Source organism: Sapajus apella, unplaced genomic scaffold (genome assembly GCF_009761245.1).
Source record: "Sapajus apella isolate SASKATOON/1434 unplaced genomic scaffold, GSC_monkey_1.0 scaffold128, whole genome shotgun sequence".
Classification (NCBI taxonomy): domain Eukaryota; kingdom Metazoa; phylum Chordata; class Mammalia; order Primates; family Cebidae; genus Sapajus; species Sapajus apella.
In genome coordinates this window covers 2,474,344-2,496,956 of record NW_022437068.1, presented here as the reverse complement: position 1 = coordinate 2,496,956, position 22,613 = coordinate 2,474,344, and the positions used below count along the sequence as shown (strand labels likewise).

General features: G+C 47.2%; 1 protein-coding gene across 4 annotated transcripts in view; it reads left to right on the top strand.

Annotated features, from left to right (window-relative positions):
- The window catches only part of NUP210 (nucleoporin 210), a 105,302-nt gene that overhangs the window by 3,735 nt on the left and 78,954 nt on the right, over nt 1-22,613 (top strand). For 3 of the 4 annotated variants that reach the window (XM_032262310.1, XM_032262308.1, XM_032262309.1), the window contains exons 2-3: nt 19,596-19,732; nt 22,017-22,148. In XM_032262310.1, the coding sequence (XP_032118201.1) occupies nt 19,596-19,732; nt 22,017-22,148 (269 nt within the window). Of the gene's footprint in view, nt 1-19,595; nt 19,733-22,016; nt 22,149-22,613 lie in introns of those variants that run through there. The other variant, XM_032262311.1, reaches the window with a different exon arrangement.

The following is a 22,613-nucleotide window of genomic DNA, read 5'->3' as shown; positions in this document are numbered from 1 at the left end:
GGTCAGAGTGTCATTCAGCCCAGCTGCCTTCTCTTGGGCTCAGGGACTCTGAGCCTCCAGGACGGGGGCAGGTCGGCACAAACTAGAAACCTCCCAGGTAAGGCAACAGGGCCTGAAGGAAGTTGCCACAGTCAAAATAAGAAATTCACAAAGTGGGCCCGGGCACAGTGGCTCACACCTGTAATCCCAGCACTTTGGGAGGCCCAGATGGGTGGATCACCTGAGGTCAGGAGTTCGAGATCAGCCTGACCAACATGGTGAAACCCCGTCTCTACTAAAAATACAAAAAATTAGCCAAGCGTAGTGGTGCACACCTGTAATCCAGCTACTCGGGAGACTGAGGCAGGGGAGAATTGCTTGAATCTGGGAGGTGGAGGTTGCAGTGAGCCGAGATCGCGCCATTGCACTTCAGCTTGGGCAACGAGAGCGAAACTCTGCCTCAAAAAAAAAAAAAAAATTCACAAAGTGGAAACAACCCAAAAGCGGAAGTTGAATTTGATGGGAGGCCCCCATTTGCTCTTTGTACTTCTTTCACTTGGCCTGCTCTGAGCCCCCACGTGTACTTCTCTCTTCTTTGAAAGTGTTTTTTCCCTGTATCACTCAACTTGTGTGCACGGTGCATCGCCACACATTAGGCCAAATCCCTGTCTGCTTTCGTATGCCGGGCCTTAGAGTCACAGGCTTTGGTTGATTGTGTTATCATCTGGGCCTATTTGGTGGCATTTCTGGCAGTTAGAAGGTGGGGTGGAGATGCCAGAGTTCCTGCAGGGCCTGGGAGAGGGCACATGGTGAAGACCTGTCCTGCCTGAGCACCAGGGGACATGCACCAGACAGACAACACCTCTTTTCACCAAAAAGGGCTGGAGAGTCCCTGAATAAGAGGTGACAAGTGTCTGTCACTCTTACTATGAGCCAGACACTATTTGAGGTCCTGGGACGTGACAGTGAAGCAGCAGGAGATGCCCTGCTTTCCAGGACTCACAGGTGATTGGAGGAGTTAAACAACTAATTAAGATGAGATCTGTGGATTCATCTGAGGCAGGAGTAAGTGCTGAAGAAAACAGAACTGCAGGGCCTGGAATGCGTTTTGGAAAGGGCGCTCAGCATAAGCCTCTTGGGAGTCGAACTAGGAGTAGAGTGGGATCGATCGAGCTGGAAGGGACAAGTGCAAAGGCCCAGAGGAGTGGCAGAGCTTGTGGGCAGTGCACAAAGGAAGGTCTCGTGGCCCAGGCTGGGGGGCTGGGAGGTAGGGTGGAGAGATTGGCAGGGCGGAGCCCTGTGGGACCTTGTGGGTTGTGGTTAGGAGACAGGAAGGATACTGCCAGGTCAGGGGTTGGGCAGGGTTAGACTGGGCCTGGTTTTTTGGCCCTTGTTCTCCCGTGGCCCCTGAGGGCTATCTGTAGCTGTGGCCTCTGCAGGGCTGGATCAGGCCTTGCCCTTCATCAGGCCTGCAGCAGGGAGGTGCCAGGAAGTGTCTGTGGACTTGAGTTGACCTGGGCCTTGGGTGATTTTCTTCCTGCTTCCTTTGTGTGTCTCCCACTCTGCCTGAGCTCTGTCAGCCCCACAAGGTGGCTTCCGCTCTGCAGACCCTGCCTTTGTGCATCGTTAGGGGCTGGAACCTGAAGGTGGATGGGAGGTGGCCTGTGTCATCCCCGACCCTCACCCATCCTCGTTCTTTGTGCAACTCTCACTTCTCTTTTTTTTTCACTGTTGCCTTCTGGCCTGACCCAGGTCCCTGAGTTCTCCTATGCCCTGCCTACCTCCTGTTCCTGTGATGTGAAGAGTGTGGAGCACCCCCTCAAAGGCAGTGCCTGCCAGATGCCAGCATGTTCTGTGTGCCAGTGGGGCCTCATACAACAGTGGGAATGAGAAAGATTTACTCTTTAAAAACTCACTGTCAGTCCTTCAATTTTCCTTAAAATACAAGTTTTCTTCTGGTGCCCATATGTGGTTTACATATTTTTTAATTTGAAATTGTGGTAAAATATATACAACATGCAATTGACCTCCTTAACCATTTTTAGGTATAGAGTTCTGTGGCATGAAGTACACTCACAATTGTTGTGCAGCCACCTCCGCCATCCACCTTCAGAACTCTTTCATCTTTCCAAATAGATACTCTATACCCATTAAATAGTAACTCCCTATTTCCTTCTGCTTGGGCCCTGGCCACCACCTCCTTTTCATTGCACTCTTTGATGTTTGCCTGTCTCCCAGTAGAACAGGCAGACACCCAGAGTCTTTGTAGGCAACAGCTTCCCCCCAGGACCTAGTGACACTGCTTTGAGTCATCTGGATGGATGACAAATAGTATGAGATTTTTATTTACACTAGTGTGTAGGTTTCCTTTTTATTTGATTTTGATTTACACTAGTGTGTAGGTTTCCTTTTTATTTATGAGATGGAGACTTGCTCTGTCACCCAGGCTGGCACGATCTTGGCTCACTGTAACCTCTGCCTCTCAGGCTCTCAAGTGATTCTTCTGCCTCAGCCTCCCGAATAGCTGGGATTACAGGCATCTGCCATCACATCTGGCTAATTTTTGTATTTCTAGTAGAGATGGGGTTTTGTCATGTTGGCCAAGCTGGACTCAAACTCCTGACTTCAGGTGATCCCCCCACCCTGGGCTTTGTTCCCCCAAAGTGCTGGGATTACAGGTGTAAGCCACTGCACCTGGCCAAGCTTTCCTTTTAAAATAATTTTTTTTTTTTAAGAAAGAAAGAGGAAGGAAGGAAAGAAAGAAAAATAGAAGGAGAGAGAGGAAGAGAAAAAGGGAGAGAGATCGGAAGTCTTGCTGCATTGCCCAGGCTGGAATGCAGTCTAAAAATGGGTATTAAAGGCCTGTTTTGTGCCAATAATTGTGCTTGACAATGAAGACAGGAAGGAGTAAGGGAGGAAGATAACAAACAAGCAGCCAACCAATATTTCACTTAAACCTGTGAAATGCTACGCATTTGCTGAGGAGTGATTTACTTATATGATCACTTACAGAGTAGGAGTGATGTGGTGCTGAGAAGAATGTATATTCTGTGGATTTGGGGTGGAGAGTTCTGTAAATGCCTATTAGGTTTGCTTGTTCCAGGTCTGAGTTCAAGTCCTGGATATCCATGTTAATTTTCTGTCTCGTTGATCTGTCTAATATTGACAATGCGGTGTTAAAGTCTCCCATTATTATTGTGTGGGAGTCTAAGTCTCTTTGTAAGTCATTAAGATAGTTGTCTTCTGTATCTGGGTGCTCCTGTATTGGGTGTGTATATATTTAGGATCGTTAGCTTTTCTTGTTGCATTAATCCTTTTACCATTATGTAATGTCCTTCTTTGTCTCTTTTGATCTTTGTTGCTTTAAGTCTAATTTTTCAGAGATGAGAATTGCAACTCCTGCTTTTTTTTGCTCTCCATTTGCTTGGTAAATCTTCCTCCATCCCTTTATTTTGAGCCTTTGTGTATCCTTGCATGTGAGATGGGTTTCCTGGATACAGCACATCGATGGGTTTTCGCTTTTTATCCAATTTTCCTGTCTTTGTCTTTTGATTGGGGCATTTAGTCCATTTGCATTTAGGGTTAATATTGATATGTGTGAATTTGATACTGCCATTGAGTGCTAGCTGGCTGTTTTGCCCATTAGTTGATGCAGATTCTTCATTATGTTGATGCTCTTTACCTTTTGGTATGTTTTTGGAGTAGCTGGTACTGGTTGTTCCTTTCTATGTGTAGTGGTTCTTTCAGGAGCTCTTGTAAAGCAGGGCTAGTGGTGATGAAATCTCTGAGTACTTGTGTATTCACAGAGGATTTTATTTTTCCTTCACTTATGAAGCTTAGTTTGGCTGGCTATGAAATTCTGGGTTGAAAGTTCTTTTCTTTAAGGATGTTGAATATTGGCCTCTACTCTCTTCTGGCTTGTAGGGTTTCTGCTGAGAGATCTGCTGTGAGTCTGACGGGCTTCTCTTTGTGGGTAACCTGACCTTTCTCTCTGGCTGCCCTTAGCATTTTCTCCTTCGTTTCAACCCTGGTGAATCTAACAATTATGTGCCTTGGGGTTGCTCTTCTTGAGGAATATCTTTGTGCTGTCCTTTGTATTACCTGGACTTGAATATTAGCCTGCCTTGCTAGGTTGGGGAAGTTTTCCTGGATAATATCCTGAAGAGTATTTTCCAGCTTGGATTCATTCTCTTCGTCACATTCAGGTACACCTATCAAACATAGATTAGGTCTTTTCACATAGTCCCATATTTCTTGGAGACTTTGTGCATTCCTTTTTACCTGTTTTTCTCTAATCTTGCCTTCTATTTTATTTCATTTAGTTGATCTTTGACCTCTGATATCCTTTCTTCTGCTTGGTCAATTCGACTGTTAAAACTTGTGCATACTTCGCAAAGTTCTTGTGTTGTGTTTTTCAGCTCCATCAATTCACTTATATTCCTCTCTAAATTGTCTATTCTCATTAGTATTTTGTCAAATCTTTTTTCATGTTCTTAGTTTCTTTGCATTGAGTTAAAGCATGTTCCCTTAGCTCACAGAAGTTTCTTATTATCCACCTTCTGAAGCCTGATTCTGTCAATTCATCACACTCATTCTCCGTTAGGCCTTGTTCCGTTGCTGGTGAGGAGTTGTGATCCCTTGGAGGAGGAGAGCATTCTGGTTTCGTGTGTTTTCAGCCTTTTTGCTCTGGTTTCTTCCCATCTTTGTGGATTTATCCACCTATTGTCTTTGTAGTTGCTGACTTTCAGGTTGGGTCTCTGAGTGGATGTCTAGTTTGTTGGTGATGAAGTTATTTCTGTTTCTTGGTTTTCCTTCTAACAGTCTGGCCCCTCTGCTGTAGGACTGCTGATGTCCACTCCAGGCCCTGCTTGTCTGGGAATCACCTGCAGCAGCTGCAGAACAGTAAGGGTTGCTACCAGTTTCTTCTTCTGCTATCTTTGTCCCAGAAGGATACCTGCCAAATGTCAGTCTGAGCTCTGCTTTATGAGGTGATTCTTTGAGTATATGGGGGTCAGGGAGCTCCTTGAGGAGACAGTCTGTTCTTTATAGGAGTTCAAGTGCTGAGCTATGAGCTCCATTGTTCATTCAGAGCTACTGGGCTGGTACGTTTAGGTCTGCTGCAGCAGAACTCATAAACCTCCCCCTTTTTTTCCCAGATGCTCTGTCCCGGGGAGTTAGGGCTTTATTTATGAGTTTCTGTTGTGTTGCTGCCTTTTTTTTTTTTTCAGGGCTGCTCTGCCTAGCAAGGAGGCAGCCTACCTCCGTAGTGGTGGACTGCCTCGGTAATGGCGGACGCCCCTCCCCCACAGAGTTGAACCTTCCCGGGTTCAGCTGTGCTTGCTGTGAAACTCTCAACTCACAGCGTTTCCAATTGCTATTTTTTTGTGGGGGTGGGACCAGCCCAGCCTGATCACCTGGCTCCCTGCCTCAGAGCCTTTTTTTTTTTTTTTTTGTTGACCGGCCAACTCTCTCCCAGGTGTTCCAGTTGCCTGTTGAAAAGGCGCTGGGGATCTGTGTGATTTCTCCAGTGGCAACCCACTTTTTTGCCTGGGAATCCCCTGGCCTGGCTCCCTGTTTCAATCCCCTTTTTAATCAGCTGAATGGGCGACTCTGCCTTCCCGGAGCTCCAATCGCCAGCCAAAAGGGCACCCAGTCCCGTGTATTTTGTGCTGAGAACTGCCATGCCCGCGCCGGCAAAACAGCCGCACTGGCCAAAAGAGTCGCACTGGCAACCTGTGGGGCTCCTCCGCCTGGGAATCTCCTGGTCCATGGGCAACAAAAATCCATCTGGAAATGCGGCGTCCACTCACCCTCCGCGCTTTCACTGGGAGCCGCCATCCTGAGCTGCTCCTAATCGGCCATCTTGGATCTCTCTCCTTAAAATAATTTTTTAGTAACGAAGAATCCATTTAAAACAATAAGAAAAGGGCCAAGCGCGATGGCTAATGCCTATAAACCCAGCACTTTGGGAGGGTGAGGCAGGAGGACTGCTTAAGCGCAGGAGTTTAGGACTAGCCTGGGCAACATAGCAAAACGCTGTCTCTACTTTAAAAAAAAAAAAAAAAACCTGGGTGTGGTGTGGGCACCTGTGGTGTGGACATCTATGGTCCCAGCTACTCTGGAGGCTGAGACAGGAGGATTGTTTCAACGCAGAAGGTCAAGGCTGCAGTGAGCCATGATTGTACCACTGTATCTAGCCTGTGTGACAGAGTGAGATCCTGTCTATTAAAAAAAAGTTAGGCTGGGTGCAGTGGCTGGCCAGGCACACTGGCTAATGCCTGTAATCCCAGCACTTTGGGAGGCTGAGGCAGGTGGATAACCTGAGGTCAGGAGTTCAAGACCAGCCTGGCCAACATGGCAAAACCCCATCTCTGCTAAAAATACAAAAAAAAAAAAAAAATAGCTGGACATGGTGGCGGGCACTTGTAATGCTAGCTACTCAGGAGGCTAGGCAGGAGAATTGCTTGAACCCGGGAGGCAGAGGTTACAGTAAGCCGAGATTGCATTACTGCACTCCAGCCTGGGTAATAAGAGTGAAACTCTTTCTCAAAAAAAAAAAAAAAAAAAAAATTAATACAAGTTGTACCTGGATGTGACTGGGCTAGGATGGTTGTCCAACCAAGAGGAGCCTAACAGTGGGGAGGAGGGGCTGTCGGCAGGCGCAGGTGTCTAGGCAGCTGCCCCTGCTGGCCAGAGCCTGCAGGTCAAGAGGCAGGGGCTTCCAGTGTTGCAGAGGGGATGTCGGGTGGGATATGGCCAGAGGGAACCAAAATGAAAAACCAATTTTTCTGTTAATTCCTTTGCATATTGTGCCTCATTTAATCTTGACAATGAACAATAAAAAAATCTTTGGTAAGAGTGACTGTACTCTACAAATGAGGAGCCTGGGACAAGAGCCTCCCAGCTGGTTAGTGGCAGAGCTGTGTTTAAAACCAGCCTCAGATCCAGAACCACACTCACTCTCAGGTGCCTGGGGAATTGTGGCACCCTTCTCAGCTGATTGTTGGTTTACCCAGTCTCCTTCAGCTGGGTTTTAAAACCTCAGTGGTACTTTTATTTTTTTGAGACAGGCTCTTGCTCTGTCACCCAGGCTGGAGTGCAGTGGCACAATTATAGCTCGCTATAACCTCAAACCCCTGGACTCAAGTGATCCTCCCGCCTCAGCCTTTAGAGTAGTTGGGATTATAGGCATTAGCCACCACGCCCAGCTAATTTTTAAAATTTTTATTTATTATTATTATTATTTTTGAGAATTGCTATTGACAAGGCTGGTTTCAAACTCCTGGCCTCAAGCAATCCTACCTTGGCCTCCAAAGTGCTGGGACTAAGGGTGCATGCCACCATACCTGGCTACCTTTTTTTTTTTTTTTTTTTAAAGAAATGGGTTCTTGTTTTTTGTGTGAAGTGGCTCATGCCTGTAATCCTGGCGTTTTGGAAGGCTGAGGTGGGTGGATCACAAGGTCAGGAGATTGAGACCATTTTGGGCAACGTGGTAACATCCTGTCTCTACTAAAAAATACAAAAATTAGCTGGGTGTGCTGGTGCGTGCCTGTAATCCCAGCTACTTGGGAGGCTGAGGCAGGAGAATCGCTTGAGCCAGGGAGTTGGAGGTTGCAGTGAGTTGCCATTGCATGCATGCCAGCTTAGCAACAGAGTGAGCCTCCATCTCAAAAAAAAAAAGAGAAATGGGTCTCACTAAGTTGCCCAGTCTGGTCTTGAACTCCTGGTCTCAAGTGATCCTCCTACCTTGGCCTCCCAAAGTGTTAGGATTACAGGTATAAGCCACCAGGCCTGGCCCAATGGTGCTTTTAAAAATCTGGATTAGCCAGGAGCAGTGGCTCCCGGCTGTAATCTTAGCACTTTGGGAGGCCAAGGTAGGTAGATTCCCTGAACTCAGGAGTTCAAGACCATCCTGGGCAACACAGTGAAACCCTGTCTCTACTAAAATACCAAAAAATAAAAAAATAAAAATAGCCAGTGTGGCAGTGTGCACCTGTAGTCCCAGCTACTCTGGAGGCTGAGGCAGGAGAATCGCTTGAACCTGGGAGGCAGAGGTTGCAGTGAGCCGAGATCACAACACTGCACTCCAGCCTGGGCAGCAGAATGAGATTCCATTTCTAAAAATAAAAATAAATTAAAAGTTAAAAAAAAAAACAGTATTAAGGATACATTTGGAGGTGGGGGCTGATTTATGTGGATGTTAAAGCCATCTTCTGCTTGGGTCTGGAGGCAGCACCAGGTAAAGGTGGGAGGCCTTTGGTCTTGTTTTGAACTCTGTGTACCTTAGCACAAGGGAGCAGGAGAGTGTCCAGACCAGGGGTTCTGAGCTAGACTATACCAAGGCTGTTTCTAGGGATGTGGCTTCAGGAAGGTCACAGAACATCAATGCAAAGGATTCCTCATGTATCAAATGTGGGTTTTAATAGGATTATTGGGAGGCAAATGAAACATTTATGGTATGTTTCACTCTGTGATTGACACATCATAAACATAGAATAAATGAAAGTTGCAAGATCGATGCCGGCATGGTCAGGTTCTGGTGAAGGCTGTCTTCTAGGTTTTAGACTGCCTCTTACTCCTTGCAGCATCCTGAAGTGGTGGGAGGGGATGAGCCAGCTCTATGGGACCTCTTTTATAAAGGCCCTCAGTCCATCCATGAGGGCTCTGACTTCATGACCTAATCACGCACCAAAAGTTTCACCTGCCAACATGTGTCATCACTTCGGAGGTGAGGATTTCAACATCTGAATTTTGGGGGGACATAGACATTCAGACCATAGCAGGCAGGCACCCACAGAAAAATTGAGTGCTGCTACTACAAGGTATATGGAGGCTGGGCATCCCAAACCCAGTAAGTAGCCCCCACAGAAATGACACTCACAGGTCAGCTCCTTGCCTGTTGACAGCTGTTTGTGGGAAGGGCAGGGGAGGCCTACAGACCCTGGGCTTACGGGGGAGCTGGTGTGATCAGGAATGACATCGAGCAGAATAGAATCAGGTGCCTCTGAGGATGCAGACTGGCTGTGTGACAGTACCAGAGTTCAGTCTCAGTAGCCGTCAGGGGCACACCACAGCTGCTGCACAGAGGTTTTGGGATGTTCTGAAAACACTTGCAAAGCATGCAGCCCTAGATGTCTTCTTTTCCACTTGGTACATTTGATAAAATTAAGTTTGTAATTAAAAATCTTGGCCAGGCTAGTCTTGAACTCCTGACTTTGTGATCCACCTGCCTCGACCTCCGAAAGTGCTGGTATTACAGGCATGAGCTACCGTATCTGGCCGAGCTTTATATTTATTATCCCATCTAATCCAGCCCAGCACTTTGCAGCAGGTGCTATTTTCATTCCCATTGTGCAGATGAGAATGTGGTGGCCCAAGGAGGTTAGATTGTTCGGTCAAGGTCACACAGCTGGTGAGTGGCAGCACCCATCTGTCTTACCATTCCGCAGATACCAACAGATGAGATAATCAAGTGAGCCGCGTCCCCATCACTGAGGGCTACTTTTTGCACTGCATGGGGTTCCCTGGGAAAGCCACAAGCAGCACTCCTGACTGCGAAGCCTGCCATGTATGCCAGACAGGGCGTGAGTGGGAGGGTGGAACAGGCATGATGCCTACTTGCTGAGGTGCAGGGAAGAATGGTGGGTGTGCAGGCAAGAGGAGCAAGTGGTCTTTTAGAGGAGTGGCTATTCATTTAGACTGGTTGGGCTGGGGAAGGCTCTTCCGCCAGGCTCTGTTTCTTTGCCCAAACCTAATGCGGAATCCAAGTGAATTGGGCTGTGAGCAGGCTGACCTAGCTTTGGTGGGTGGCAGGTGAAAGTGTTGGCATATCAGCCAGTGAGCCCTGTGTGCAGACCCTGCCTTCTCTGTTTAGTGAGGCCCTGTGTGTCTTTGAGCGCCACATCTCCAGACCTGGTTGTGAGCGTGGGCTGAGCGGCTGCATGGGCCACCTATGGCCTCTTCCAGTGGTTCCTCTGTTCTTCACGGTGGGTCCCAGCCAACCAGGGAGAGGCCTGTCTGGTGTTTAGAGCTCCTTATATCAGTGTAGGACATTGCCCTGCCCTTGTGCTCCCAGAAATTGGAGAATGGCAACTTACATCAGACTGCGTACCAGAGGGAAGGCATGGCTAGCATTGTGGGGCTTGGTTCCCCTCTTCCCTTGACCCACGCTTCCCGGAGGTGTGCCTCAGTGCTGAGTGGTGGGGACTGCAGTCACTTCATTGCCACCATTAAAATGCTGCTGCTTTTACGTACTACCTGTACTAGAAGTTACTGAACATTTCCTTCAAAATGACTCAGTTTTAAAAAAACATTGACATTATCTTTCGTATTAACATTTATGAGCTCATGATTTTAATACATTTATTTTTCCTAAAACACTTTTAAATGAATATGTAATAGTTAAAATGCATAATGAGTCAGTTAAAAAATAGTTCATCTGTGCATCATCTAAACTGGTGGTGGGTGTGTCATATCCTGGGGAAAATGCTCCTGGAATGGGAGAAGTATCTGATCTGGAGTCACCCAGGCCTAGCTGCAATAGCTGGCCCTGCTGCTGACAGCTGTGTGGCTTTGGGCAAATTACTTAACCTCTCTGAGCCTTGTGGTTTCGTTTTCCCATGTAGGGCTGTTGAAGGATTCAGTGATCTGATAAACAGAAGTGTTGACCAGGTGCAGGGGCTTACCCCTGTAATCCCAACACTTTGGGAGGCCGAGGCAGGCGGATCACCTGAGGTCAGGAGTTCAAGACCAGCCTGACCAACATGGAGAAACCCGTCTCTACTAAAAATATAAAAGTAGCCAGGCATGGTGGCACATGTCTGTAATCGCATTTACTCGGGAGGCTGAGGCAGGAGAATCGCTTGAACCCGGGAGGTGGAGGTTGCGGTGAGTGGAGATTGTGCCATTGCACTCCAGCCTGGACAAGAAGAGTGAAACTCCATCTCAAAAGGAAAAAAAAAAAAAAGAATTGTTTAGCTCTGGGTTTGGGTTTGACACATGGTACTTTTTCCTTTCCCCAGTTGCCATTCTCATTTCTTATATCCTCCCTGGTTAGTGAGGGTTTTCTGAAGAAACAGAACCAATAGGACATATGTAGGTGTGTATCATCTATGTATCTCATATGCATATATTCAATAGGCTATATATATAGCATGTATATATATATATATTTTTTTTTTTTGAAGAGAGAAAGAATTAAAAAAAAGAAAAAAGGAGAGGAAGAATGAGGAAGAGGGAGAGGGAGAGAGAACTGGGGTGTGGCTTTATTGCCCGGGCTAGAATGCAGTCTAAAAATGGGTATGCCTGTAATTGTGTTTAATAATAGAGACATGGAAAAAAAGAATGAGGGAAGAAAATAACTAACAAGCAGCCAACCAATATTTCATTTAAACCTGTAAATAGGTGTGATGTGGTACTGATAAAAGTGTATATTTTGTATATTTAAAGTGGAGAGTTCTATAAATGTTAATTAAGTCTACTTGTTCCCGATCTGAGTTCAAGTCCTGGATATCGATGTTAACTTTCTGTCTCATTGATCTGTCTGATATTGATGTTGAAGTCTCCCACTATTATTGTGTGGGAGTCTAAGTCTCTTTATAAGTCTTATATATCTGGGTATTCCTGTATTGGGTGTGTATATATTTAGGATCTTTAGCTCTTCTTGTTACATTGATCCTTTTATCATTATGTAATATCCTTCTTTGCTTCTTTTGATCTTTGTTGCTTTAAAGTCTATTTTATCAGCAAAAATTGCAACTCCTGTTTTCTATTTATTTATTATTTTTGCTCTCCATTTGGTTGGTAAATTTTTCCCCATCCCTTTGTTTTGAGTCTTTGTGTATCCTTGCATGTGAGATGGGTCTGGATGTAGCATACCAATGGGTCTTGGCTTTTTTTGCCTGTCTGTGACTTTGGATTGGGGGATTTAGTCGATTTAAATTTAGAATTAATAATAATATACGTGAGTTTGATATTGCCGTTTAACGTTAGCTGGCTGTTTTGCCCATTAGTTGATACGAGTTCTTAATTATGTTGATGTTCTTTATTTTTTGGTATTTTTTAGAAAGGCTGATACTGGTTGTTCCTTTCTATGTGTAGCGGTTCTTTCAGAAGCTCTTGTAAAGCAGGCCTGGTGGTGATGAAATCTCTGAGTGCTTGCTTGTTCACAAAATATTTTATTTTTCCTTTGCTTATGAAACTTAGTTTGGCTGGATGTAAAATTCTGTGTTGAAAGTTCTTTTCTTTAAGGATGTTGAATATTGGCCCCACTCTCTTCTGGCTTGTAGGGTTTCTGCTGAGAGATCTGCTGTGAGTCTGATGGGCTTCCCTTTATGGGTAACCTGACCTTTCTCTCCGGCTGCCCTCAGTATTTTCTCCTTCATTTCAACCCTGGTGAATCTGACGATTATGTGCCTTGAGGTTGGTGTTCTTGAGGAATATCTTTGTGGTGTTCTCTGTATTACCTGGAGTTGAATATTGTCCTGCCTTGCTAGGTTGGGAAAGTTTTCCTGAATAATATCCTGAAGCGTATTTTCCAACTTGGATTGATTCTCTTCGTCACATTCAGGTACACCTATCAAACGTAGATTAGGTCTTTTCACATAGTCCATATTTCTTGGAGACTTTGTGCATTCCTTTTTACCCTTTTTTCTCTAACCTTGTCTTCACATTTTATTTCATTAAGTTGGTCTTCAACCTCTGATATCTTTTCTTCTGCTTGATCAATTCGGCTGTTAAAACTTGTGCATACTTCACGAAGTTCTCGTGTTGTTTTTCAGCTCCATTAATTCACTTATATTCCTCTCTAAATTGTGTGTTATTTTTAACATTTCGTCAAGCCTTTCTTTGAAGTTCTTAGTTTCTTTGCATTGGGTTAGAACAAGTTCTTTTAATTCCCAGAAGTTTCTTATCATCCACTTTTTAAAGTCTGCTTCTGATAATGGAACACAGTCTTTCTCCATCAGGCCTTGTTCCGTTGCTGATGAGGAACTGTGATCCCCTGTAGAGGGAGAGGCGTTCTGATTTTGGGTATTCTCAGCCTTTTTAAGCTGTTTTCTTCCCTTCATTATAGATTTCTCCATCTGTGGTCTTTATAATTACCGTCTTTATAGTTGGGTTTCTGAATGGACGTCCAACCTGTTGATTCCCGGCGCTAAAATCAGAGCAACCCACTGTGCTGGCCAAAACAGCGGCGTTAAGATTGATGGTGCTTTTCTGACTCTGCACCAAGAACCACCGCACCAAGGCAGCGGCAAAACTGCCTCGCCGGCCACAAGAGTCACTCTGGCGACCTGTGGGGCTCCTCCACTGGGAATCACCTGGTGCGTGAGCAGCAAAAATTGATCTGAAAGTGTGGCGTCCTCTCGTTCTCTGCTCTTTCAGTGGGAGCTACAATCCCGAGCTGCTAGTGATCAGCCATCTTGGATCTCTCTCTGTGTATGTATATATATATATATATATATATATATATATATGTCTTATGCACACATACCCCTCATATGTTATATGAGAGATTTAGTATAAGGGATTGCTTACATGATTATGGAGGCTGACAAGTCCCAAGAGCTGCATTCGACTAGAATCCCAGGAGAGCTGATGGTTTAGTTTTAGCCTGAGGGCCCGCAGGCTTGAGACCCAGAAGAGCCGATGTTTCAGCTCAAGTCTGAAGGCAGAGACACTGACATCCCCACTCGATGACTGTGAGGCCCAGAGCGGGAATTTTCTGTTGCTCAGGCTTTTGTTTTGTTAAGGCCATCACCGATTGGATGAGGCCCACCCACATTAGGGGACATCTGCTTTATCCAGGCCACAGATTCAAATGCTAACCTCATCCAAAAACACCCCAGAGAAATGGCCAGTTTAATGTTTGACCAAATATCTGGTCACTCTGTGGCTCAGTTAACACATAAAGTTAATCATCACATTCCACCAGCACGTTTTTATTTTTAATTTAAAAAAAAAAAAAAAATAAGTAGGCCAGGCACGGTGGCTCACACCTGTAATCCCAGCACTTTGGGAGGCTGAGGCGGGCGGATCATGAGGTCAAGAGATTGAGACCGTTCTGGCCAACATGGTGAAACCCCATCTCTACTAAAAATACAAAAATTAGCCGGGCATGGTGGCACGTACCTGTAGTCTCAGCTACTTGGGAGACTGAGGTGTAAGAATCACTTGAAGCTGGGAGGCAGAGGTTGCAGTGAGCCGAGATTGTGTCACTGCGCTCCAGCCTGGTGACAGAGCAAGACCCATTTCAAAAAAAAAAAAAACCAGTCCTCGCCTTGGATATCTTAGTGCTCTCCAGACACGAACTGTTTCTGCCTGCCCTCACCTCTCTCATCTCCTCCTGCACTCCCTGTCTCTCTTTGCCTGGCTTGGTTTGATCAACCACCATGTCTGTGAAGAATTACCCACCCTCTCTCCGTGTAGATGTAATTCTTCTCTCCTGAGATCCCGGAAACAGAAACATTCCCAAATTGCACATAACTGGCCAGCTCTTTCATTCCCAGCCTGGTAAAGAGCCAGCCTGAATTTCCAGGAACACCTATAGAGTTTTTCTAAGGCCCATCCTGGAAAGCTGTGAGGTATAGGGACAGCCCTTAGGAGGGAGGGCACTTATGCGTGGCCACGATAGCAGAAAGCATCCCGCTTTTGGGCCTGGAACCCCTGTGGTCTCGCCTGGCCTCTGAGCCTTAAACCAGTCCCCTTTTCCTAAGCCTTAGTTTACCAATCTGTAAGATCAGGGCGTAACAGCAGTTCTTTAAGTTACAGCTAACATTAGGGGGAAAATATTTTTATCTTCTGTGTTACACAGAAAAGAAATATAATTAATACTCATATTCCTACCATAGAATTAGCCATTGTTTAACAACATATATTAGTTTCTAGTCTTTTTTTAAAGAAATAAAACCTTCTGGTTAAAAATGAATTCCCCTTTACTGCCCCCACCATTCCCTCCCACCCCCTCTTTGAGTTTGGTGCAAACCTTTCCCTCTGTAATTCTCTGGCAAACACTTTCTGTTGTGCTTTTTCATCCAGCATTACACAACCCTGAGAGGGAGGCAGGGTGGGTGGGGGCCTTTACAGATGAGGGCCCAGAATCGGTGGCTGTTGTGGTTCTTCTGTTTCCCTTAAAAGGTGGGCTCAGAATGCCTGGGAAGGAAGTCAGATAACTGAAAGAAACACTTGCACTGGTCACAGGAAAACCAGCCTGAGCTGCCTGCAGCCTCCGGAGGGTGTTGAGATGGGCTGCTTCTAGCTTCCAATATGGGTCCTGACCCAGAGAGAGCTGGCCCCAGGGGAGCAAGGATCTGAGGAGGCTGGAAGTGGGCCAGTCTGCTTGTAGGGAGTACTGGGAGGATAGTCTGACTTCCACTGCACAGAGCTCAGCCAGAAGGAGAGGGGATGCAGGGATCAAGCCCCAGGCCCCAGGGCGTGAGGAGTGGGAACTACCTTAAATGGCTGAAACCAGCCTTCCCAGGCCAGGACAGGCTGCTTTCTCTCTCCCCCAGGCTCTGTTGTCAGCACTGAGTGCTGAGAGGAGGGACATTCTTAGAGGGCCACAAGAGCACTCAGCACTCACCACCTCCCAGGTAGAGCCTGGGCAGAGGTTGGAGGTGTCCACAGGGACTCCAGTGCATGAGAGCCCTGTGCCTGCGCCGTCCTCCACCAGGAAGCCAGGCTCAGAGCCAGGCCAGCATTGGTACTACTCACTATGTGAACGAATGTCTGTGTTCCCCCAGACTCGTGTTGACACCTCATCCCCAAGGTGATGGCATCTGAGGTCGCGCCTTTGGGAAGTGATGGCGTCATGAGGGTAGGGCCCTTGTGGTTGGGATTAGTGCCCTTATACAAGAGGCCCCAGAGAGCTCCCTCGCCCCTTCTGCCACGGGATGACACTGGGAAGATAGCAGGCATGACCAGAAAGTGGGCCCTCACCAGACACCCAGCATGCCAGCTGATCTTGGATTGCCAGCCTCCAGAACTGTGAGCAATACATTTCTCTTGTTAGAAAAACCCTGTTTGTGATGTTTTGTCATGGCAGCCCAAAAAGACTAAGATGTGTGACTATGAGCTCTGAAAATGCAGCCAGTACCACATCAGAAGCATGATATTTAGGATGTGTTGGGGTAAATCACATATTTTCTTAAAAATATGACTTTTTGGTAGGAATTTAAAAATAGAGAGAAATAGGGCACAGAGGACTTTTAGGGCGGTGGTGCTGTTCTGAAGGATACTGCCATGACGGGTGCGGGCCATTATCTATCTGTCCAAACCCCCAGGACGTGAAATATTGAGTATGCACCCTCATGTCAGCTGGGGGTTCTGAGTGATCCTGAGGTCACTGCTAGCTCCTCCATTGTAACCAATGCACCACTCTGGTGGGGATGTTGAGGGGGTGCTGTGTATGCGTGGGGCAGGTTGTGTATAGGAATGCTATACTTTCCACTCAGTTTTGCTGTGCACCTAAAACTGCTTTAAAAAACAAGGTTTATTAAAAATTAATCTCACCTGTTGCTTTCTGACAGAAAATGAAAATGTGGCCTGTGTTACATGTCTATTGTGCAGGGCTATCTCAGGCCTGTATGGGTCCTTAATATAGCCCTGCCACATGGACATGAAAGGTAGCTGGGCTCTGCAGGCTGCCCAGGCATCTCAGTGGCAGCCCGGGGAAGAGCTTGGGGAGTTTTGCAAGGAAAATTTCAGGCATCTTTTACTTAGATAGGAAGAGCTCTGTTTGTATTTATTGGAACTGTGTCTGAGACTAATACACTGCTGTTAATGGAGTGAGAAAAGAAGTGGTTGTCTCTATTTTGTTGAGAAGAGGAGGCTGGGAGAGGGGGTGGGATTTACAGGCCAGACCAGGATCCCAGATCCCAGTTCCCAGGTGTTTTAAAAGGCAGGAGTGGAAAATGATGAATCCTTTTTCCCCCCATAGACTTTATTTCCTTTATTCTTCATATTTATTCATTTATCCTACTTGTTTGCTTGAGACAGGGTCTCATTCTGTCACTCAGGCAGAGTATAGCGTCACAATCATAACTCACTGCAGCTTTGACTTCCTGGCTCAAGTGATCCTCCCACCTCAGCCTCCCATGTAGTTGGGACCACAGGTGCATGCCACAACAACAGGCTAATTTAAAAAACATTTTTTTGGCCGGGCGCGGTGGCTCACGCCTGTAATCCCAGCACTTTGGGAGGCCGAGGCGGGTGGATCACAAGGTCAAGAGATCGAGACCATCCTGGTCAACATGGTGAAACCCCGTCTCTACTAAAAATACAAAAAAAATTAGCTGGGCATGGTGGCGCGTGCCTGTAATCCCAGCTACTCAGGAGGCTGAGGCAGGAGAATTGCCTGAACCCAGGAGGCGGAGGTTGCGGTGAGCCGAGATCGCGCCATTGCACTCCAGCCTGGGTAACGAGCGAAACTCCGTCTCAAAAAAAAAAACCAACATTTTTTTGGTAGAGTTGGAGTCTCACTCTATTGCCCAGTCTAGAAATTTTGGGCTCAAATGATCCTCCCACCTCAACCTCCCAAAGTGTTGGGATTACAGGCATGAGCCACTGTGTCCAGTAGAGCAGGCTTTTTTTTTTTTTTTTTTAAAGTAGTTTTAGGTTTATGGCAAAATTCAATAAAAAGTACAGGATCCTTTTTCTGTCCCCAGATCGAATCTAGGACCCAGGATTTGTTTTTTCCTTGGTCTTCACTGCCCTGTATGAATTTTCTCATTTGTCCTCGTTTCTACACTCTGTTTTGTGTGCTGGTGTGTGGGAAGTTTAACGCCCTTTGAGGAACACTGTAGGGCCCTAGTGCTGTTGGCAGTTGGACGGTTGGACAAAGTACTTCCAGCAGACATGGGCCATGTTCACAGGCACCTGCTTTTTGTCTCCTTTGTACACTTGTGCCTGCTTTGCTGTCTTCCTGGAGTCTGTACCGTGCTATTTTCTTGGAAGAAATCCAGAAGGGGCACAGATGCACTTCTTTGGGGGTGTAGGTTGCTTTCCTTAACTGATGGGTGTGGTTTATTTTCCTTGAACTCCCAGTAGGGTGGTCCAGGCTATAAGGTTCCCCTGCAGGCCTCCTGCTGCAGTCCAGTGTGGCCAGGCAGTGTCGGAGTGGTCGCTTTGCTTAGGTGTGTTGGAGGGGCCCCTGTGCTGGCCTGGCCTGGGGAAGACCCTTGGCATGTCTGCCTGGGTGTGTTCCATACCACTGCTTTTTTTTTTTTTTTTTTTTTTTTTTTTTTTTTTTTTTTTTTTTTTTTGAGGCAGTCTCCCTCTTTTGCCCAGGCTGGAGTGCAATGGTGTGATCTTGGCTCCTGCAACCTCTGCCTCCCAGGTTCAAGCGATTCTCCTGCTTCAGCCTCACAAGTAGCTGGGAATATAGGTGCCCACCACCACACCTGGTTAATTTTTTGTATTTTTAGCAGAGGGATTTCACCAAGTTGGCCAGGCTGCTCTCAAACTCTTAACTTCTGGTAATCTGCTCGCTTTGGCCTCCCAAAGTGCTGGGTTGTTACAGGCATGAGCCACTGTGCCCATCCACGCACCACTGCTTTTTGACACCAGGCAGTTTCTGACAAGTCTCCTTCAGAATACTTGCTGCTGTGGATGTTCCAGTGAATTTTGGCAAAGTTGGGGAGGATGCAGAGACCCTGGAGTGCCTGCTCTGTGTTGGGTGCTGTGCTGGGTGTGGCCCCTAGAGACAAGCACTGAAACTGCTTAGTGGCCCCTCCTGGGGCCTTGGTCACACTATAAACTCTTTGAGGGCAGCATGACTGGCTGCTTCCCATGGCCCTGCTTCACCCCAGGTCCTGTGTGGCATTGTTTTGGAGGCCCTGTGCTAGACAGCACGTACTAGCTGGGCATGCGCAGTGTGGAGTCTACTGTCCTCTGCTACTCGTCCCCTTCTCACCTGGGCCTGGGGTGGTTATCTTGGGCCATGGATGAGAAACTGAGGCACTGACACCAGATAGCTTACCCCACACATTTCTCTTCCTCCTGTTATCCTTCCTGGGGAATTAGGCTTATAGACATCTGGGCTCATGTGTGAATGTGTTTATCTGTCTGTCACCCCACTGTGGCTATAATATCTGCTCTGCAGGCACTGGGAGCTCATGATTGTGGTTATCATTACAAGTAGTGATCTTCAGGGTTAGTGAAACCTGTTGGGGTTGGAAGATGATGCCCAGAGCCTGCTGTGTGCCAGGCCTGGGCTAGAGGTTGGCCGAGATGCCTGTGCCCCTTCCCTGTGCCATGTGTCCCTCATAGGATCCCTTTCCTGCTGATGTTGAATGACTCCCACATCTTCAGGAGTCTTGGATAGTGGCCATCTGTTGAACCTTGAGTTCATTTCCAGGTCTGAGGTCTCCTGTTTGATTTGCTCCATAGGGACCGTGCACACAGGCCCAGGGCCCTCAGCTTGTGGAGGTCTTAACTGGAGGAGCCTTGGCAGGGCCCCACGTCTCCTCTGGGTTTGAAGCTGGTGTTAGGCTGCCCACCTCAATTCTGTCTTTGGGTCCAGGACAGCACCCCAGATGGGAGCCATAGCATGGTGTCTGGACCCCACTGTGCCTTGCAGTGCAGCTCCACAGAGTAAAGGCTTTCTTCTTCCACTGCAGGTTGTCTACCCGGCCAGAGGTGGCTAGCATCGAGCCGCTGGGCCCGGACGAGCAGCAGTGTTCCCAGAAGGCGGTGGTGCAAGCCCGCCTGACCCAGCCTGCCCGCCTCACCAGCATCATCTTCGCAGAGGACATCAGTAAGGGCTGAGAGCTGTGTGTGATCCCTGGTCGGAGCCAGACACAGGAAAACGCCCCACTGAGACCAAGGGCCCCAGGGGCTACCTGAGCCCATGGCAGTGCTCTTCCTGGGTGGCAGGATGCCCAGGCAGGAGGCAGACACCCAGCAGGCAATGCCCATCCCGGGCCCTTGTGCCAGTACTTTGTACAGTGTTCCCTTTTGTGGAGGCTGGCTTGCTAAATTTCTAAATTATTACTTGTTACCTAAATAACTCTTAATTGATATCAACTCATTACAGTGACAGTTGTCCTAATCTATGAAATCACTCCTTTTTCTTCCCTATATCTAATTTATTATATTGGTTGTAAAATAGTTTGACAGCAACAATGTGATATTCTATCATGCTTTTCCACGCTATAGGACATGTTCCATTTTACCATACAATGATTTTTTTTTTTTTTTTTGAGACAGAGTCTCACTCTGTCACCCAGGCTGGAATGCAGTGGCGCGATCTTGGCTCACTGCAACCTCCACCTCCCAGGTTCAAGCAATTCTCCTGCCTCAGCCTCCTGAGTAGCTGGGACTACAGGCAGGCATCACCACACCAGGCTAATTTTTGTGTTTTTTGTAGAGACATTGTTTCACTAAGTTGTCGAGGCTGGTCTCAAACTCCCGACCTTGTGATCCACCCACCTTGGCCTCCCAGAGTCCTGGGATTACAGGTGTGAGCCATGGTGCCTGGCCCATACAATAATTTTTAATGCTGAATAATATTCTCTTTTTGTTGTTTTGAGACAGTTTCTTACCCTGTCACCCAGGCTGAAGTGCAGTGGCTTCAACACTGCTCACTGCAGCCTCAACCTCCTGGACTCAAGCAGTCCATCTGCCTCAGCCTCCCAAGTATTTAATAGCTGGGACCACAGGTGCACGCCACCATACCCAGCTAATTTTTAAAATTTGTTGTGGAGAAGGAGTCTCGCTATGTTTCCTGGCCAATTTTTGTTTCTTTCTTTCTTTTTTTTTTTTTTTTTAAGAGATGGGGGTCTCCCTAGGTTGTACAGCTGGTTTCAAACTCCTGGGCTCAAGCAACCCTCCTCTCTTGGCCTCCCACAGTGGCGGGATCACATGTGTGAGCTACCACACCTGGCCCAAATAATAATCTTAACAGGAGGTTGTCCTATAATCATTTCCTTGTATGGGGCATTTAGAGTGTTTTTGGATGTTTGTTTCAGTGTTACATATAAAAATAAATGTTTTTATATAGAGAACAAATTAGAGTTATTTTATGTTATTTCTTAAATTCCCAGTTTTACTGGGTCACAGCCTTGAATATTTTTATTTTTATTTTTTGATATGGAGTCTTGGTCTGTTACCCAGGCTGGAGTGCAGTGGTGTGATTTTGGCTCCCTGTAACCTCTGCCTCCCAGGTTCAAGCAATTCTTCTGCCTCAGCCTCCCATAGCTGGCATTACAGGCGTGTACCCCCACACCCAACTGATTTTTCTTGTATTTTTATTAAAGATGGAATTTTATCATGTTGGCCAGGCTGGTCTTGAGCTCCTAACCTCAAGTGATTCACCTGTCTTGGCCTCCCAAAGTGCTGGGATTATAGGTGTGAGCCACCGTGCCTGGCCAAACTTGAATATTTTGAATGCTTTTGATACATGGGACTGTATTGCTGTGCAAGAAAACAACACTAAAGTGCACAAGTATTTTTATGTGGTGCCTGGAGAAGGTCAGGATAATTCTGTATCTCTTACTGCTATCCTTACACTTGAGGGTTCCCCAGATAATGCCATTTACATACCTTGTTTATGGAGCAAGTAAAAAAGAACTCTGGGCGTACCCCCCAGCCCTTTCTGTACTATAGTTGATAATCTTATATAAAAACACACCAGCATATGTGAAAATCAAAAACCACTGGCGTAATCCCTAATCTCAGTGAAGGGACAGGGCTCTCGTCTTTGGGATGGGAACTCATCATACTGTATCCCTTGTCACTTCACGGAATGGTCACACCCTGAACAAAACAAAGTTTTCCTGGAGTTTCCTTTGCCCACAGCTTTAAATGCTGGTGCCCCGCTGGAAAAGCCAGAGCAGGTGGTGACAAGGCCCCCACAGCCCTTCCTTTCTGGAAGTCCCTGTTAACTTTCAGTGGGGCTGTGTGCAAGGCAGCTGCTTGGCTTCTGAGGGTGAAGTTGGTGGTCACTGGGGTCTTTGCCAGAGTGTAAGCCTGCAAGGCTTAGAGGTAGAGCCAGGGGTGGGGACTGCCTTTGGTGCTGACCCTCCCTGGGGTCTCTCCAGCCACAGGCCAGGTCCTGCGCTGTGACGCCATCGTGGACCTCATTCACGGCATCCAGATTGTTTCCACCACCCGTGAGCTTTACCTGGAAGACTCCCCACTGGAGCTGAAGATCCAGGCCCTGGACTCCGAGGGTGAGGATGTCCCCCTGCCTGTTTGTCCTCTGCAGCCCATGCTGGATTGTCTCCCCACCGTGACCCTGGCCTGTCTGCATTCCCCTCTCCTATGGCATCCAGCCCTGCAGGTCCACTAGAGGGCAGCTCCCATCAGGCAGATGAAATTGGTACAGGGGGAGATGCTGAAGAGGCAAAAAACACCTCTGAGGTGGGCCTCAAGCCCTCGGTGGCATCAAGTTATGGTCACTACTGGCACTCAGGAACCCCTGCAGCGGGGCCTGTGTGCTCAGAGCTGTGACTCTGTGACCCTGGAGCCAGATCCTGCCTGTCATGGTGCCGGTCCTTGGGGCAGCACATCTTGAGGAAGCTACCATTCTTGGCAGCAATGGGAGGCTGGGAGAGGCTGTCTGGGGCCATGCTGCCTGCTCCGGCTCTTAGGGCTGGTGGTAGCTTCCTGGTCCAGACCGCCGAGCATGTGTGTGG